Source organism: Pelodiscus sinensis, chromosome 18, assembly GCF_052426305.1.
Source record: "Pelodiscus sinensis isolate ZL-2025 chromosome 18, ASM5242630v1, whole genome shotgun sequence".
NCBI classification, from domain to species: Eukaryota; Metazoa; Chordata; order Testudines; family Trionychidae; genus Pelodiscus; species Pelodiscus sinensis.
Genome location: NC_143069.1, coordinates 28,766,328 through 28,786,071, shown reverse-complemented (window position 1 = coordinate 28,786,071; position 19,744 = coordinate 28,766,328). Strand labels below are relative to the sequence as shown.

At 51.2% G+C, this 19,744-nt stretch overlaps 1 protein-coding gene across 2 annotated transcripts in view; it reads right to left on the bottom strand.

The window, feature by feature from the left end:
• The window catches only part of LOC102454964 (uncharacterized), a 112,955-nt gene that overhangs the window by 27,598 nt on the left and 65,613 nt on the right, over positions 1-19,744 (bottom strand). The window contains exons 8-13 of one of the 2 annotated variants that reach the window (XM_089770040.1): positions 15,622-15,657; positions 7,502-7,528; positions 6,348-6,383; positions 4,898-4,924; positions 3,648-3,671; positions 1,629-1,655 (exon numbers count right to left, since the gene is read on the bottom strand). The exons of the other annotated variant lie outside the window; for it this stretch is intronic. Coding sequence (XP_089626166.1) covers positions 1,629-1,655; positions 3,648-3,671; positions 4,898-4,924; positions 6,348-6,383; positions 7,502-7,528; positions 15,622-15,657 — 177 coding nt within the window. The remainder of the gene's footprint in view (positions 1-1,628; positions 1,656-3,647; positions 3,672-4,897; positions 4,925-6,347; positions 6,384-7,501; positions 7,529-15,621; positions 15,658-19,744) is intronic. 2 annotated transcript variants of the gene reach the window in all.

Here is a 19,744-nt window from a genome sequence, read left to right as displayed (position 1 = left end):
TGTGGGTAAGGTCCAGAGGGTAAATTGACCAGGGATTTGTGGCTGGTTTCTTGGAACCGAACAGGACTTGTTTGGGGTAGGTGGGATTGGGTGCTAGGACCCCCCCACCTGTGTATGAGGCCCGGGGCCATCTGGGGCACGGATATTGCTGGGGCGTCGGAGGGGTTTTGCTCGGGAGGCTTCAGGCAGGCAGCTGAAGCGCTCTGTGAGACTGGTTTGTGGCCTGTTTGGAGAGGTCGCCAGTCAGGGGGACTGTAAGGAGCCCCGGATTTGAGCAATTCGCCCTGAGCGGACGCCCTCAGCTGTGCCCAGACACGGCCCGGTCCGTCACATGGCCCCACCTGCTCCATCAGAACAGTGCGTCTGGCACTGGATTGACAAAGGCCAGCTGACACCCATCTGCCTAACCAGTAGACATGAGAGCAGGTATCCGTGTGTTGCAGAGAGCTGCCAGTGCTCCCGTGGGATTGGGGTGACTCTAACGAGTTTTAAATGTTTCCCAAACTTAGGGTTATTACATTTGAACTTTCCAAAAAGAGGACACCTGGTGCCTGCTGTTGCTGCTGCAGCGGTGGCTGCTCTACTCACACAGGAGACTGGGCTCAGGAGGAGGCAAACTCATCTCCATGCAGGCCACGCTTACAGTTCTGGGTGCCTCCTTGCTGGATGTGGGTCTGGAACCCGATACAGCTGTGACATTCCCAGCCCTTTCATCTCAGGGGAAATTCTTGTCTGCATTTCTGACAACCCTTTGGGACATGCATGCTCTGTCCTAGAAGGCTAACAAGAGGATGGAGGTGTAGATGATTGGGGCTTGCATCTCTGATCTGGCCTTGGTTACAAAGCAAGGAAACGTGAGCCATGTTCCTAGCAGTGACCCAGCAGCACCTGCGCTACAGCAGACACCTATAGAAAGTGTCTGTCTCCCTTCTTTGCATCAGAACAACGTGCTGGGCATTGGATTGGGAAAGGCCAGGTGACACCTGACTGTATCCACACAGGAGAGCAAATAACCCTGAGTCTGCTGCAGGGAGCTCATAGGGCTGCGCTGGGACCAGGGTGACTCTAGTGTGACTCTGATTTTCAGCCCAAATTCAGTACCCTGAGCAGTTGGGCTATATCTAGACTGGCATGATTTTCCGGAAATGCTTTTAACGGAAAAGTTTTCCATTAAAAGCATTTTTGGAAAAGAGCGTTTAGATTGGCAGGATGCTTTTCCGCAAAAGCACTTTTTGCGGAAAAGTGTCCGTGGCCAATCTAGATGCGCTTTTCCGCAAAAAAGCCTCGATCGCCCTTTTCGCAATTGGGGCTTTTTTGAGGAAAAGAAATCTCTCCTGTCTACACTGGCCCTTTTGCGCAAAAGTCTTTCAGAAAAAGACTTCTGCCCGAACGGGAGCGGCATAGTATTTCCGCAAAAGCACTGACAATCTTACATGAGATCTTCAGTGCTTCTGTGGAAATTCAAGCGACCAGTGTAGACAGCTGGCAAGTTTTTCCGCAAAAGCAGATGATTTTGAGGAAAAACTTGCCAGTCTAGACACAGCCTTGGTGTTTCTAGATCTGCTCAGCATCAATTGAGGCCCAGAGCCACTGTCCAGGGGCTCTAATGTGGAGGTGGATGGACTTACCGAGCCTCTGACGCAGCTCCCGGCATTCTGGGGAGAGAGGAAAAGGAGACATTGATGGTTCAGCAAGGGGAGGTTTGAGAGGCAGGAGGTGGGTTATTCCAATCTGTGGTACCTGGGCAAAGCATCTGGTCCTGACCCTCACAATGTAAGTGGTGCTGCAGGCTGTGACCCTGCCCAATCCATTGTGCCACACGTGGCAGGGTACGTGGGTGTAGCAGGGGCAGCGCTGTGGGCTGGCTGCTCAAGCAGAAGCCTTCTCGGACACCCTGTGCAGCTACTCAGATGGCAACTCTGAGCTGCATCCTTGTTGCTCTGGCCACTCTTCAACCAGGGCACTAGCTCACGCAGACCCATTTGGTGTCTGGCTTCCTGAATTAGGAAGCTCACTCCCAGCTGTAGTGTAGACACGTGCAAGGGGTTCAGCCCAGAAAAAGTGCTTTTAGTGAACAACAGGGAAGGTCCCAAATCAGCCCCTATACAGAGCCCACACATTGCTCCTGGGCAGTTTCCCCAGGTTCTAGCATGGCAGGGAGTGAAGGGAGGGAGCATCACATCGGAACATGTATCCCACAGAGAGACAGCTGCCCAGTTACAGCCTCTTATTTCTGTGCCGTGCAATCCTGTGTGGGGCTGATCTGCACAACTGTCAAACTCTAGGGTCAGTGGTTGGCAGGAGCTGAGCTGGGCAGGCCTCCCTGGGGCCTGTGGCTGTGGATTCACTGCCCACCCCTAGACACACAGGGTCACAGCCCAGCTGGTGGTCTCAGGGATACACTGTGGACTGCAGGAGCCATCTGAGTGTGTGTCACTGTTTAGAGCTGGGTTTTCAGTCTCCATTTAAATGAGGCCCAGGCCCAGGAGGAAGACGGGAAAGCACAGGCCGCTGGAGTTCAGGGCTGGGATGACAGTGAGGTCGTTGTTCCATGGGACACTAGGGCTGTGTCTCGACTACATGGCTCCGTCGAGGGAGCCATGTAGATTAGACAGATCGGCAAAGGGAAATGAAGCCACGATATAAATTATTGCGGCTTCATTTAAATTTAAATGGTTGCCGCACTGTGCCAACCAGCTGCTGATCAGCTGTTTGTCGGCAGATCGGGGCAGTCTGGATGCTCATGCGCTGACCTTAAAGCCCTTTGTCGACCTTCCCCTTATGCCTCGTGGGATAAGGTTTACCAGGGAGGTCAACAAAGGGCTTTCATGTCGGCGCGGGAGCGTCCAGACTGCCCCTATCTGCAGACAAACAGCTGATCGGCAGAGTGCGGCAGCCATTTAAATTTAAATGAAGCTGCGATTATTTAAATCGTGGCTTCGTTTCCCTTTGCCAAATAAACAAATCTACATGGCTCCGTCGATGGAGCCATGTAGTCTAGATGTACACTAGTAGTTCTAGATTTGCCCAGGGCTGGGATAGTGGGGCCTTCGCCTGGGCCCTGAGGGACTCCAGCTAAGCTGGGTGCAGGCAGGGATCTCACACATGGGGGAACAGACACTGTGAACACCAGAACTGACACATCAACCTGCGTGGAGGACGTTTGTCCTCCCCCCACCTCAGGGATTGTCTACACAGCCCCTTACATTGGCCTCCATGCATGTGAGATGCTGATCCCACAAAAGTGCTGCTTGGAGATGGCCCTGTGGGAGGGCTGCTGGAGCAATGTTCAGAAAGTCCTCTTCAAATAGGCCTTCATGAAAGCAAACCAGGAACCTTTCAGTTCAGCCCCGCAGCATCCACACAGCATCCTTAGAGGAGCACATTGGTGGGCGTTTCTATGTATGTCCCATAATCTGAGCCATTGGGCAGTGCAGAGATAGCTGAGTCCTGCCAGCCTAGATACCATCAATTCATTCATCGTGGTTAAGGGTGGTACTGAAATCTGGGCTGCCGTGTCCATTACTGCCAAGGGGAGGGGAGATGATCATGAAGGTGACTCAGTTCCTACATCACAAAGGGGATTTTTCTATCATGTTGCAGTTTTAAGGCCACAACGGACATCACGTAGGGGTTTAGCCACTTACCAGATTCATAGGATTTCTCCACATCTGAAACAAGGAAGAGAAAAGAGTTGGACAATGAGAGGTGCTTTGTTATGTTCTGTGCCCCAGAATAACTGTGTTAGGGTCAGACACCCACCGCCACTGTCCCAGCCACACTGTAGGAGCCAGCAGATTTGACAGGAGCTGGACTGTCATTTAGTAAACCCCCAACATGCATCAGAAAAGGGATTTGCAAAGTTTCTAATCTAGATGGAGGACTGAACCTATCTTTGGAACTCTTAACCCTTTCCTCTGAGGGGAATTCCTTGTTTGTGTCACTAGAACTCCCTTGGAGCATCAAAGTTCCTCACTCCAGGTGTAACTAGGGGATGAACCTGCAGATGGTTAGAGCTCAAAGTTCGGCTCAGACCTTGGCAAGACAGCATGGAAATGGGAACTCGAGTCTGGTCTCACATTCTGAGAAGTGGCCCAGAAGAGGCTTCACCGCTGCAGCTGTCCATAGAGAGCAGCTGGCTCCTGGTCCATCAGAACAGTGTGACTGGCACTGAATTGCTAAAGGCCGGGTGACACCTGTCTGCTCAACCAGTAGACCTGACAGCAGGTATCCCTGTGTCTGTTGCGGAGAACTCCCAAACATAGGGTTACCATTTTGAGCTTTCCAAAATGAATTTGAGGCTGGGCTCAGGAGCAGGCAAACTCGATGCCACACACGCCACGTTCAGAGCTCTGGGCACCACTTTGCTGAATGTGGGTCTGAATCTAGCTGTGACGTTCCCAGCCCTTTCATCTCAGGGGAAATCCTAGTCTACATTTCTGACAGCCCTTTGGGACAACCATGCTCTGTCCTACACGGCTGACAAAAGGATGAGGGTGCAGATAATTGGGGTCACATCTCAGATCGGGCCTTGGTGTCAAAGCAAGGAAACATGAGCCATCTTCTAGCAGTGACCCAGCAGCACCTGCGCTGCAGCAGCCACCTATAGAGAGTCTGGCTCCCTTCCCTGCATCAGAACAACGTGCTGGGAATTAGAATGGGAAAGGCCAGGTGACACCTGACTGTATCCACACAGGAGAGCAAATAACCCTGAGTCTGCTGCAGGGAGCTCACAGCGCTGCGCTGGGACCAGGGTGACTCTAGTGTGACTTTGATTTCAGACCAAACTGCTCACTCAACCCTGCCCTGTACTGTTGGTGTTTCTACATTCGCTCAGCATCGCGTGTGACTGGGAGCCTCTGCTTCGAGAGTCTAACGTGGAGGTGGATGGACTTACCCAGCTTCTGACGCAGCTCCTGGCGTTCTGGGAAGAGAGGAAAAGGAGACATTGATGGTTCAGCAAGGGGAGGTTTGAGAGGCGGGAGGTGGGTTATTCCAATCTGTGGTACCTGGGCACTGCCTCTTGTCCTGAGCCTCACAATGGGAGTGGAGCTGCAGGCAGTGGCCCTGCCCAATCCATTGTGCCACATGTGGCAGAATACGTGGGTGTGGCAGGGGAAGCACTGTGGGGTGGCTGCTCAAGCAGAAGCCTGTGCAGCTACTCAGATGGCGACTCTGAACTGCATCCCTGCTGCTCTGGCCACTCTGCTACCAGGTCACATAGAGCCAGTTGGTGTCTGGCTTCCCGAGCTAGGAAGCTCACTCCCAGCTGCAAGTGTAGATGCATGCAAGGGGCTCAGCACAAAAAAAAGCTGTTTTTAATTAACAATAAGCAAGGTTCAAGATCAGACCCTAAATGGAGCCCACACACTGCCCCAGTGCAGCATCCCCAGGCCTCAGGCCTCCTAGTTCTCTGACATGCAATCCCTCTGGGGTGCTGATTTGGACAAGGGTGTAGATGTGTGGTCACTGGCTGGCAGGAGCTCAGCCCTGGGGACAGGGCTTTGTGGGATGTGGTCTAGGTTGGCTATTAGGAAAAATGATTTCCCTAGGAGGGTGGGGAAGCACTGGGATGAGTTACCTATGGAGGTGGTGGAATCTCCATCCTTAGAGGTTTTTAAGTCTTGGTTTGACAAAGCCCTGGCCGGGTTGATTTAGTTGGGATTGGTCCTGCCTTGGGCAGGGGCCTGGACTCAATGACTCCTGAGGTCTCTTCCAGTCCTTGGCATGGGCAGTTTTTCTCCCATTGGAACCCCTGCAGACTCAGTTCTCTCCCAGCACCATGGCATGTGGCTGTGTGCGAGGTGACTCTTGGCAGCGGACACAGTTCAGACCCCTGGGCAACCCTGAGCAAGAGTCACAGCGGAGACCTGGTAGGTGAGGTCTGGGTTTTCAGGGGGCCCCTCGCTGCCTTCAGGTTTCCTGTAATTGTACAGCTGGCAGGTGATCAGTGTGACCACTGGCTGCAGGGCAGGACATGGGGTGCTCAGCACAGCTCTGCAGCTAGAGGGACCAGGGCTCAGATAGCAGGAGCGGCTGGGGGCTCTGAGGGGAACTGGCAGAGCAGTTTGTGTTGGGAAGCCCAGCATGGGAATAGCAGGGATATTGCAGGTCAGAACTGAGCTGTAGCATCACAAAGGCAGGGAAGGAGTTTGCCCAGAGACTCATCGAATCCCACTAGCCCACATGCACAACAGTCACTCTTCTCATTAAGGATGATCGAGAAATGGGAACTTTCACTATTTCCAGGTAGGGAGAAATGACCAGAAAGGTGACTGACACCCAGACATTGTGCATGGTGATTTTTTTTAGCACAGACATACAGTTCTCAGGGCTTATCCAAGTACCTGCTGTTAACTTCTCATTTTCCTGCCTTTTAGACTCTGAAATGGGGAAGAGAAAAGGGTTAGACACAGAGACGTGCTGTGAGATCCTGTGTGCTCCACAGCAACTGGCCCCACTGCCACCCCCACAGTAGGGGTCAGGAACTTTGATAAGAGCAGAGCTGATGGTGAGTGGATCACTAACAATGCAGGATCCCTGGGATTGCAAAGCATCTAACATTGATGGCAGACATGGGTCTGGATCTGTATGCAGCTCTGACATCCATAGCCCATCTGTAGCATGGGAATTCCTTTTCTGTGTTACTAACAGCCCTTTAGAGCATCAGAGGCCTGCATTTTACGGCTGTGTCTACACTGGCAAGTTTTTCCAGAAAATCAGCCGCTTTTCCCGAAAAACTTGCCAGCTGTCTATACTGGCTGCTTGAATTTCCAGTAACGCACTGACGATCTAATGTAAAATCATCAGTGCTTTTCCGGAAAAACTATGCTGCTCCCGTTTGGGCAAAAGTCTTTTTCCGAAATACTTTTGCGCAAAACGGCCAGTGTAGACAGCATAGTTCTGTTTTCCGCAAAAAAGCCCCGATTGGGGCTTTTTTGCGGAAAAGTGCGTCTAGATTGGCCACGGACACTTTTCCGGAAAAAGTGCTTTTCCGGAAAAGCGTCCTGCCAATCTAGACGTGCTTTTCCAAAAATGCTTTTAACGGAAAACTTTTCCATTAAAAGCATTTCCGGAAAATCATGCCAGTGTAGACGTAGCCTATGTGTGGCTAGGGGATGGGTGTGCAGATAAAGGGGCTCAGACCTGGGATCTGTCCTTGTCCTACAGCATGGAAACATAAGTTACCTTTGGGGAGTGGCCCAAAAGAGCTTATCTGTAGAAAGTGGCTGCTCCCTTCTCCTGCATCAGCACAATATGATTGGAGATCATTTGCCAAAGACCAGTTGCCCCCTGTCCATCTAAGAGTAGGTAACCCAGTGCCTGCTGCACACCGCTCCCAGTGTTACCCTGGGACTAGGCTGACTCTTATCTGACTGACTTCAGCCAAACTGTTCCCATCAGCCCGGCCCTGAAGTGTTGGTGCTTCTGGATCAGTTCAGCACGGTGTGCGACTGGGAACCTCTTTCTGGGTCTGTCATGGGGAGGCGGATGGACTTACCGAGATTCTCCCACAGCTCGCTGCGCTCTGGTGAGGGAAGAGAAGAGAATCATGGAGTCAGTGAGATTCATTCCAAGCACAGAGCCATGGGGCTGTTCCAAGCTCTGCCTACAGCCACGCTGTAGCTGGGAGTGAGCGTCCGAGTCTGGGCAGCAGACACAGGCTAGCTCTGCTGGAGCCAAGACACTGAAAGAAACAGGGCAGCTGGGGGCAGTACTGGGAGCAGCTGACGTGATCTGATCCAGCACAGTCCAACCTGGATTTCAAGGCATGTACTCGATGGGCCACAATTATCCACTGTCCCTGCTACCGCATCAGCACTAATATTTAAATGCCCCCACCCCCTCAGAACCCAGCTAGTGTGTGTCTGGCTAGACGAATGAGGCAGCACCCACCCACCTGCCGTGTAGTTGTGACCTGTGAGCCAAGGGTCTCAGAACTGACAGGGCACCTCAGTTAATAAGCAGCAGACAAGTGACAGATCAGCCCATAAACAGAGTCCACACATGGCTCTGTGGGCTCACTGGAGGGCCAGTACCCTCCACTGATAGGACTGAAGGAAGGGAGCATCACTCTTACACATGTGTGCCATAGAGAGATGCCTACCCTGCTGCATCCTACCTCAGGCCTGTCACCCTACCTCAGGCCTCTTATTTCTGCGCCGTGCAACCACTGTGTTGCACTGATGTTCACAAGTGTGTAACTCTACAGTGAGTAGTTGGCAGGAGTTTAGCTGAAGAAAGGCTCCATTAGGCTGTGTGGGTCTGGATTTACTGCCCGGCTCTTGGCACAAATCTGGTTCAGCCTGGCTGGCTGTAAGCACAGTGCCATGGGACTGTTCCAAGCTGAGCTACATAACCTGAGAAGCTCACTGCAATCAGGAGTGAGCTTCTCAGGTTAGGCAGGCAGACATGTAGGAGCTTTACTCGTGTGGTGCGCTAAGAGTAGCAGGATAGCCAAGGAGTAGCATGTTTAGTGGCTTGGGCTGCTGCTCAAGTACAATCCCACTCATACCCCCGATAGCTACTTGGGCAACTGCCGTGAGCCACTGATTGTGGTATCCCAGCCACAGTGATATTATTAGCGCACTAGCTCTGCTTGAGCTGCCAGGTCTGGATCCCAGAGCTTGAGAACTCCCAGGTGACTCCTGATGAGTGAAGGGTCTCAGATCTAACAGGAACTGTCAGAAAAGACTGTTGTTAATGAATGACAGACAGAGCTCACCAATTGCCTCAGACACTGAACCTCCCCATGACAGCAGAGCAGGGAATGAGGAGAGGGAACATCAGCACAAAACAGTATCTTGTAGGGAGAAGCCTGCCCTGCTGCAGCCTGTCACTGGGCCTCAACTCTCCTGTATCTGTGCCATGCAATCCCTGTGTGGTGCCGATCTGAACAAGGGTGGAACTCCAGGGTCAGTGGTTAGCAGGAGTTTAGGTGTAGAAGGGCTCTGTGGAGCTGGGCGACTCTGGATTCACAGCTCACCCCAAAATACAAGGGCTCAGGGATCCTTGTCCCAGGGATCATGGACATACTGTAGACTGGGGATCCTGTCTAAATGTCGCTCGCTGAGCACATATTGAGTGGACTGGTATTGGGAATCTTCCTACATTTGTGGCCAGGGGGAGGACAGAGTGGCAGGGAGGGAGCAGGGTCGGGAAGTACAGGGAGGGGTTCCCAGGCATGTAGTGAGTCGAGAAAGATGGGCAAGAGCAGCGCCATGGGTAACCCAGGGCTTGGAGTGTGGGCTTCTGGGCATAAGAGGCACCTCAGAGCTGTGTGCAAGGCAGGAGGCCCAGCACTGGGACAGCAGATATTTTACATCAGAACTGAAATGTATCCACAAAATTGCAGGGAGGAAGTTTGCTCAGCTCCTGGCTCAGGGCTTGTCTAAGCAGTGTCATATTAGGGCTTATGGAGGTGTGATTTGCCGACATAGGCTCAGTGGGGTTCTTCCAAGCTCTGAGTAAGTCTGTGCCACAGCTGGGAGGGAGCTTTCCAGCCTGGGTAGCCAGGCATGTGCTGGCTCTGCTTGAGGTAATGAACTGAAAGATACAGGATAGCAGGAGTAGCATGAACAGCAGCTTGCGCCAATTGCTTAAGTACCAACTCTTGGACCCTCTGGGTATTTACCCTGCCCTGGAACCCACCCACACAGCTATCGATAGCGCCCTGCTATGTTAGCGCTCTGGCTCCAGCAGCACTAGCCTGTGTCTGGCTCCTTGGGCTGAGAACGTCCCTCCCAGCTGCAGGGCAGATGCACCCAAAGAGCCACTGGTCTCAGAACTGACAGCACAGGTCAGACAACACTGTTGTTAGGCCCAGATCAGCCACTAACCAGAGCCCACAAATGGCCCCAGGTGCAGCACCCCGATGTGACGGCCCTGCTGGGAATGAGGGCAGGAAGCATCCCACCAGGACATGTATCCCACAGACAAAGGCCTGTGCTGCTGCAGCCTGTCACTCAGCCTCAGGCCTCCTGTTTCTGTGCCGTGCAATCTCAGTGTGGTGCTGATCTGCACAAGCGTGTAGCTCTAGGGTCACTAGCCGGCAGGTGTTTAGCTGGGGAAAGGCTCTGTGGCCCTGGATTTACTGCCCACCCCTGGAGTGGTGGGTCTGAACCTGTCTCTATTGCCATGGGAAAACTGTGGGTTGTGGGCGCTGTTAGAACACACCTCACTGAGCACACCCAGAGCACCGGAGGGTTTGGAGTCTGTGTTAAGTCGAGATTCAAGCTAGTGTGGCAGGTGGTTCCAGGTGGGGGGAGAGAGAACTGGGCATGACTGGGGAGTTCAGAGCTGGGGTAGCAGGGTGGTAGGGGGCTGGGGATGAGGACCCTGGGATTGTCCTGGGGAGCTGAAAGCTGGGATAGTGCGGGATTGTGCCTGGGGAGTGAGGGACACAACCAGAGCTGCGTGCACACAGGGAGCTCAGAATTTGGACTCTGCCACACAGGGGTGTGGACAGGGAGCCCTTGACATCAGGGAGACTTCTGGGTAAAGGCAGTGGGGGCAGGGACTCAGATCCTTTTGCTAGCCCATTGCACTGAGGCACTGTAGTGTAGGAACAGGTTTTTAACCCACCGTAATAGCCAGTAGCCCTCTAATATAGCAGTAGGCCCTTAAACTATGGTGTCTGACTAAGCTTTCTAGAGGCCTGCTGTTCAGTTGGCCTAAGACCCATAAGGCCCAGCTACAGCCTTGATTTCAATGGGTAACAGGATGGCTACGTCTACACTGGCATGATTTTCTGAAAATGCTTTTAATGGAAAAGTTTTCCGTTAAAAGCATTTTCGGAAAAGCACGTCTAGATTGGCAGGATGCTTTTCCGCAAAAGCACTTTTTGCGGAAAAGCATCCATGGCCAATCTAGACGTGGTTTTCCGCAAAAGAGCTCCGATCGCCATTTTCGCGATCGGGGCTTTTTTGTGGAAAACAGTACTGTGCTGTCTACACTGGCCCTTTTGTGCAAAAGTCGTTCGGAAAAAGACTTTTGCCCGAACGGGAGCAGCATAGTATTTCTGGAAAAGCACTGACAATCTTACATGAGATCGTCAGTGCTTTTCTGGAAATTCAAGCGGCCAGTGTAGACAGCTGGCAAGCTTTTCCGCAAAATCAGATGATTTTGCAGAAAAACTTGCCAGTCTAGACACAGCCGATGAGTATAAATAGGAACCCTGCCTTTTTATCCTAAAGGAAAGAGCCAAAGCAGCACACCAGTAGGTAGGGAGCCATAACTGAACTGTCATGTCATAAGTGTCACACTCTTGCCAGGCCAAAGCCCTGGAAGGGGACCCAGAGTCTGGTCCATTGTTCTAAGGAAGAAACGACAGCCGCCTTCTCAAGGCGAACCACAAATCGTTGCTAAGGAACTAGAGCCAGAGCCCCCCTCTCACAAGCCCAACTTACCAAATCTATCAGCGGTTTACTTTAAGTAATTGCTTGCTGCCTCTCTCATTTTGTTTTGTTGTTTGCTCTGTACTCCTAGACAAGCACCCATGGACCATATCTGTCACCTATTGGGGAAACACTGTGACCACTCGACGCACCCCAAGTGGAATGTAGCTACGCCTCGCACATTTTGGGGACAAATACTTGTGTTTAGCAATTGTGTTAAACTGAGCCATGGGCAGAGTTACTATGTCATCTTTTAGATTTTGTGGCTTATTGGCTTATGATGCCTTGCTGCTAGAACCTATCCAGGGGTTCAGGCACTCCCAAACTGTCCTTCTCTCTCTGCCCATCAGCTCCCTTTTGTAGTCTATTGTAACCATTTACTTGGCAGTGTTCACTGAGCCCAAGTGGCGAGGTGGCACTCCGCCAGCATTGTGTGTAATTATCCCTCCTGCTTGAACCTACACCATGTCCACATTTTTAGTTTCCAACAGATGGGGGCTCGTGCGAGATCCAAGCTTGTGAGCTGATAGGGAGCTGGAGACTGACATCCAAAGAGAGGGGAGTACGTTTACTTTACCACCTCATTAGGCCAGGGATGGAAGTCTCTGGTTCCCTTCAGACACATCTTGGTTCCATTGGTTTGTTTTTTTCCTGGCTGCTTCTGGGAATGACACAGGGGCAGGGCTGGCAGGGAGCCTGGCTTGGCACTTCTGTGCCACTGATCAGAGCTCAAAACCACTCAAGGTAAGTGCTCAGGACCAGAGGCAGTGCCCAGACTAGAATAACCCACCTCCTGCCTCTCAAACCTCCCCTTGCTGAACCATCATGGTCTCCTTTTCCTCTCTCCCTAGAACTCCAGAAGCTGCGTCAGAACTTCGGTAAGTCCATCCACCTCCCCATTAGAGTCCTTGAGCAGAGGCTCCCAGTCACACATGATGCTGAGTGGATCTAGAAACACCAACAGCGCAGGGCAGGGCTGAGTGAGCAGTTTTGGCTGAAATCAGAGTCACACTAGAGTCACCCCGGTCCCAGCACAGCCCTATGAGCTCCCTGCAGCAGACTCAGGGTTATTTGTTCTCCTGTGTGGATACAGTTAGGTGTCACCTGGCCTTTCCCAATCCCATGCCGAGCACATTGTTCTGATGCAGGGAAGGGAGTCGGACATTTTCTTTCAGTGCCTGCTGCAGCACAGGTGCTGCTGGGTCATTGCTAGAACATGGCTCACGTTTCCTTGCTTTGTCACCAAGGCCCGATATGAGATGTGAGCCCCGATAGTCTGTATCCCCATCCTCTAGTTAGACATCTAGGACAGAGCATGGGCACCCCAAAGGCTTGTCAGAAATGCAGACAGGGATTTCCCCTGAGATGGAAGGGCTGGGAATGTCAGAGCTGTATGAGGATCAGACCCATGTTTGCCCTCACGGTCAGATGGTTTGCCAGACCCAGGGCACCACTGTGTCGGTGCCTATCACTAACTGCCAGGCCCACAATTATCAGGCTGCTGACTCCTGCTCTGACGATGGGACTCTGCTGTGGGTGTCTGTAACTAATCATGGTCATTCTGGGGAACAGGGCCTCATCCAGTGTGATTCTGCATCTCAGTCTGTTATCTTCCCCATTTCAGTGTCTCATGAGAATGAAATCAAGCGGCTGCAATCAGGTACCTGGACAACTTGTCTCTCTGTGTTTTCACGTTTGAACATTTTTCTGTGTATTTTCACGCTCTAATGCCATTGCAAAATCCCCACACCCGAGATATGGACTGAATTCTCTTCATGATCATCTCCCTCTGCCCTGGAAATATTCACACTCTGCAGGGTTGGCAGCTCACTCAGCATCAGCCTTAATGATGCCCAGTGTATTTAATGCACATGGATCAGTGGGGAATAGAGAGGGGCTGGGAAAACTTCTGCAGCAATTCTGGGACTGTCTGAATTCTGATCTGCAAAACCCCTACTGCCCCTGAGCTGGGATTCCCATGTGCACACAGCTCTGCTGTTCCCTTCAACACCCCCCCCCCCCCAGCAGCACCCTGCTATCCCAGCCCTGGGCTCACTGTCTCAGAGACCTGCCCAAGACTCTGAATCCTGCCCTGCAGCTATTCGTGGCATTAGCCACTGCCAGACGTGCAACTGCAGGGAACTCTGATGCAGCTCAAGCCCCTGAAAGCCAGATTCCCACCTGCCAAGCAGTGTGGCTGGGATATCGGGGCAGTGGCTCAGGGGAGCTCACATACCCAGGGGGTCTGGGTGAGTTTGTATTTCAGCAACTGGCACAAACTGTGGTACCTGGTACCCAAGCACACTGCTGCTTTCAGGGCCCTGGTCAAGCAGAGCAAACTCTACTCTGCTGGTCCCAGCTGGGAAGCTCAGTCCCAGCTGTTGCATAGATGGATCCAGAGCTGGGACCAGCCACATGTGACTGCTCAGAATGGCTCATGGTGAACTCAAGCTGGTCTTGCTCCTCTCTCCACAGAGAGCCAGAAGCCAGAAGCTAGGCACGGGCAGTGTTTCTCTCATTGGGACCCTGGAAGGCTCAGTTCTCTCCCAGCACCATGGCATGCGGTTGTGCATGGTGACTCTTGGCAGGGGACAGAGTTCGCAGCCCTGAGCAAGAGGAAGCAGCTGAGGGCTTGTAGGTGAAGTCTGGGCTTTCAGGGGGGCCCTTGTTGCTTTTGGGTTCCCTGCAATTGTATGGTTGGCAGATCCTCAGTGTGACCACTGGTTGCAGGGCAGGAAGTGGAGTTCCAGACACAGCTCTGCAGCAGGAGGACCAGGGCTGAGATAGCAGGTGGCTTCTGTGGCTGACTGAGGGGAACTGGCAGAGCTGTGTGTGTTGGAAATGTGAGCTACCAAACTCTGCAGTGTGTGAACATTTCAGGGCAGAGAGAGATGATCACAAAGTGACTGCAGTCCATACATGGGTGTGGGGATTCTTCTATCACATTAAGGCGTGAGAGCAGAGACACGTTTACCAGAGACAAGTTATCCATGTACCTGGTTGCAGCTGCTCGATCTCATTCTCCTTTGACTCTGAAATGGGGAAGATAACAGACTGAGATGCAGAATCACGCTGGATGAAGCCCTGTGCCCCAGAATGACCATGGTTAGTTACAGACAACCCCAGCCAGAGTCCCATCATCAGAGTAGGAGCCAGCAGCTTTCACAGCAGTGGGGCTGGCAGATAGTGATATGCAAAAACCCACAGGAGCCCTGTCACTTACAAACCATCTAACCGTGAATGCAGACGTGGGTCTGATCCTGATACAGCTCTGAATTCCCAGCCTTTCTGTCTCAGGAGAAATCCTTGTCTGCATTTCTGACAGCCCTCTGGGGCACCTATGCTGTGTCCTACAGGACTAACTAGAGGATGAGGATGCAGACGATCGGGGCTCACATCCCAAATCGGGCCTTGGTAAGAAAGCAAGGAAACATGAGCCATGTTCTAGCAGTGACCTAGCAGCACCTGTGCTGCAGCAGCCGTCTATAGAGAGTGTCTGGCTCCCTTCCCTGCATCAGAACAACGTGCTGAGCATTGGATTGGGAAAGGCCAGGTGACACCCGACTGTATCCACACAGGAGAGCAAATAACCCAGAGTCTGCTGCAGGGAGCTCGTAGGGCTGCCTTGGGACCAGAGTGATTCTAGTGTGACTCTGATTTCAGCCGAAACTGCTCACTCTGCCCTGCCCTGCGCTGTTGGTGTTTCTAGATCCGCTCAGCATCATGTGTGACTGGGAGCCTCTGCTCAAGGACTCTAATGGGGAGGTGGATGGACTTACCGAAGTTCTGACGCAGCTCCTGGCGTTCTGGGGAGAGAGGAAAAGGAGACCATGATGGTTCAGCAAGGGGAGGTTTAGAAGTGGAAGGTGGGTTATTCTGTGGCACCCGGTCACTGCCTCTGGTCTTGAGCAGCTGGCAGGACCAGGGCTGAGATAGCAGGTGCTGCCGGGGGTGCTGAGGGGAACTGGCAGAGCTGTGTGTGTCGGGGAGCACAGCATGGGAATAGCAGGGATTTTGCAGGTCAGAACTGAGCTGTAGCAACACGATGGCAGGTAAGGAGTTTGCCCAGAGCCTCATCTAATCCCACTAACCCCTGAGCATAACAGTGCAGGTTTTCACTATTACCAGGGTAGGGAGACATGACCAGAAAGTGACTGACGCCCATACATCGTACATGGTGATTTTCTAAGCACAGACACACAGTCCCCAGGGTTTATCCAAGTACCTGCTGTTAACTGCTCATTGTCCTTCTTTTGAGAGCCTGAAATGGGAAGAGAAAAGGGTTAGACAGAAAGATGTGCTGTGAGATCCTGTGTGCTCCACAACAACTGGGCCCCACTGCCGCACTCCCAGCCCCACAGAAGGGGTCAGGAGCTTTGATAAGAGCAGAGTGGATGGTGACTGACACACACCAATGTGCAAGAGCCTTGGGATTGGCAAAGCATCCAACACTGATGACAAACATGGGTCTTGATCCTGATACAGCTCTGATACAACTCCCAATACAACTCTCAGCCCTGAAGTTGCCCAAGTAGCTATCAGGGGTGCCCACCACATGCACCGGTGCTGGAAGCTTTTCCCTCAGCAGTATCCAAAGAGGACCAGCTCCAGCGCCCCCTGCATATGCCAGGCCTCCCCATCCCCCCTCAGTTCTTTTTTGCTGGAAACTCTGACAGTGGGGAAGGCAGTAGGAATGTTGAATGGACATGGGCAGCACATCTTGAAGAGCATCAATTATTAAAACAGATCTTTCCTTCCAGTGCTTGCTCATGTGCGTTCAATGGAGGCGACTCTGAGCAGTATCTTCAGAAGCAGGAAGGAGTTTAAAGACATGCTGATAGCAACAGTTTTGCTGAACCCAACATCCTTCTTAGCCTGTTGTATGGTGATAGCGGAGTGGGACGTGAAGGCTGGGAAGGCTGCCAAAGAAGCCTGCGTCTTCATAGAGTGCACTCTCACCAATGGAGGTGGTTGTGTCTCTGCCAACTCATAGCACGTTAGGATGCAAGAGGTTAGAGATCCTCTGTGTGGATACTGAGAGACCTTTCCTCCTTTTGGCAGACACACTAAAACTTGGAATGACCAACAAAATGGCTTTGTCTGATCTAAGTAAACAGCGAGTGCTATCCTGACATGTAGGGCAGGGAGGCACCTTTCCTCATTGGTCTCATGTGGTTTAGTGGGTAGAAGACCAGGAGGAAGATATCCTGTCCCATGTGGAAAGTAGAGATCACCTTGGGGAGCAAGGCTGGGCAAGGCCAGAACTGCACCTTGTTCTTAAAGAAGACAGTGTAAGGTGGCTCTGAAATCAGTGTAAGGAGTTGAGACTCTCCTGGTGCATGTTATTGTTATAGAATCATAGAATAATAGGACTGGAAGGGACCTCAAGAGGTCATCGAGTCCAGCCCCCCGCCCTCAAGGCAGGACCAAGCTCCACCTACACCATCCCTGACAGATGTCTATCCAACCTGTTCTTAAATATCTCCAGAGAGGGAGATTCCACCACCTCCCTTGGCAATTTATTCCAATATTTGACCACCCTGACAGTTAGGAATTTTTTCCTAATGTCCAATCTAAACCTCCCCTGCTGCACTTTAAGCCCATTACTCCTTGTCCTGTCCTCAGAAACCAAGAGGAACATATTTTCTCCTTCCTCCTTGTGACACCCTTTTAGATATTTGAAAACCGCTATCATGTCCCCCCTTAATCTTCTTTTTTCCAAACTAAACAAGCCCAGTTCATGAAGCCTGGCTTCATAGGTCATGTTCTCTAGACCTTTAATCATTCTTATCGCTCTTCTCTGTACCCTTTCCAATTTCTCCACATCTTTCTTGAAATGTGGCGCCCAGAACTGGACACAGTACTCCAGCTGAGGCCTAACTAGTGCAGAGTAGAGCGGCAGAATGACTTCACGAGTTTTGCTTACAACACACCTGTTGATACAACCTAGAATCATATTTGCTTTTTTTGCAACAGCATCACACTGTTGGCTCATATTCAACTTGTGGTCCACTATGACCCCTAGATCCCTTTCCGCCATGCTCCTTCCTAGACAGTCGCTTCCCATCTTGTATGTATGGAACTGATTGTTCCTTCCTAAGTGGAGCACTTTGCATTTCTCTTTATTAAACCTCATCCTGTTTACCTCTGACCATTTCTCTAACTTGCTAAGGTCATTTTGAATTATGTCCCTATCCTCCAAAGAAGTCGCAACCCCACCCAGTTTGGTATCATCTGCAAACTTAATAAGCGTACTCTCTATCCCAATATTTACATCATTGATGAAGATATTGAACAGTACGGGTCCCAAAACAGACCCTTAGGGAACTCCACTTGTTATCCCTTTCCAGCAGGATTTAGAACCGTTAACAACAACTCTCTGACTACGGTTATCCAGCCAATTATGCACCCACCTTATCGTGGCCCTATCTAAGTTATATTTGCCTAGTTTATCAATAAGAATATCATGCGAGACCGTATCAAACGCCTTACTAAAGTCTAGGTATATGACATCCACCGCTTCTCCCTTATCCACAAGGCTCGTTATCTTTTCAAAGAAAGCTATCAAATTAGTTTGGCATGACTTGTTCCTCACAAACCCATGCTGGCTATTCCCTATCACTTTATTACCTTTCAAGTGTTTGCATAGGATTTCCTTAATTACCTGCTCCATTATCTTCCCTGGGACAGACGTTAAACTGACCGGTCTATAGTTTCCTGGGTTGTTCTTATTCCCATTTTTATAGATGGGCCCAATATTTGCCTTTTTCCAGTCTTCTGGAATCTCCCCTGTCTGCCATGATTTTTCAAAGATCATAGCTAAAGGCTCAGATACCTCCTCTATCAGCTCCTTGAGTATCCTGGGATGCATTTCATCAGGACCTGGTGACTTGCTGACATCTAACTTTCCTAAGTGACTTTTAACTTGTTCTTTGTGTATCCTATCTTCTAAACTTACCCTCTCTCTGCTTGTATTCACTACGTTAGGCACACCTCCAGACTTCTTGGTGAAGACCGAAACGAAGAAGTCATTGAGCATCTCCGCCATTTCCAAGTTTCCTGTTACTGCTTCTCCCTCCTCACTGAGCAGTGGGCCTACCCTGTCCTTGGTCTTCCTCTTGCTTTTAATGTATTTATAAAAAGTCTTCTTGTTTCCCTTTATGCCTGTAGCTAGTTTGATCTCATTTTGTGCCTTTGCCAAGGCACAAAAGGCTACCTTCAATGATAGGTGTGAGAGGGAGCAGGAGACCCCATGTTCAAAGGGCTGCCCCATGAGCCTAAACAGAACCAGGTTAAGGTCCTATTGAGGGACTCAAACCTGTGGAAAGAGCCTCTCAAGACCTTTCAAACCCCCGACTGATGTTGTTAGTGGTCTTGAGCTGGCAGGTGGAAGGCCAAAATTGCTGCCAAGTGTCAAGTGTCCAGCCCTGATGGAGGAAGTAGTCCAAGACAGTTTGTAAAGGAGCATCGGAAAGCAAACCCCCTTTCTCTGTGGCCACACTGAGAATCTCATCTACTTTGCTGTCACGTTACCAAATTTGAGGGGAGCAGTCAGATCACTGCTGCATACATAGGTGGGGGTGTTGGCCCCAAAAATGATATAAAAGGGGGCCATGTGAGGTGTTGAATAGAAGCTTACTGTCTGCTAAATCTATGTACGCTAGTCATGTGATTGTATAATGTCCTTGTGTGAAATTATAAGCGTGTACTTATATGGATACTGAATATTTCCCTGCATGTGGTTGAGCATTGGGCAGAGCCCAGCCTATGGACATGCTAATTAGCCAGGCCCTGTGGGACAATGGCTCTCAATGGGCCAAGGACACACCTAAAGAATGAGGGCTGACACCTAAGGGCTGCCAGCAGGGAGCACAGAGATAGGCTGCTGGCCAGGGGACCTGCTGCAGCCAAGAAGAGACCAGGAAGGATGTATAAATAGGCCATGTGGCGGACTCCATCGTGGTACTCAGCTCAGCACTTCATCCCAGAGGCAGCAGTGCAGGGATCGAAGGGCCAGAAAGACCTGTGAACCCATCCTGATCTAGGATATGCAACAAGAACTTTTAAGCCAGCAGCTGTAACCTCTCTGCTAGAGCCTGCATCGAGAACTGGGAGATTCGATGCATGTAATGTATGATACTTTAGCAGCCTTACTCTCATGCTTTTCTTTATTGTAGGAATAAACCTTTAGATGTTAGATGCTAAAGGATTGGCTCAGCGTGATTTGTGGGTAAGATCCAGAGGGTAAATTGACCAGGGATCTGTGGCTGGTTTCTTGGAACCGGACAGAACTTGTTCGGGGTAGGTGGGATTGGGTGCTAGGACCCCCCACCTGTGTATAGGCCCGG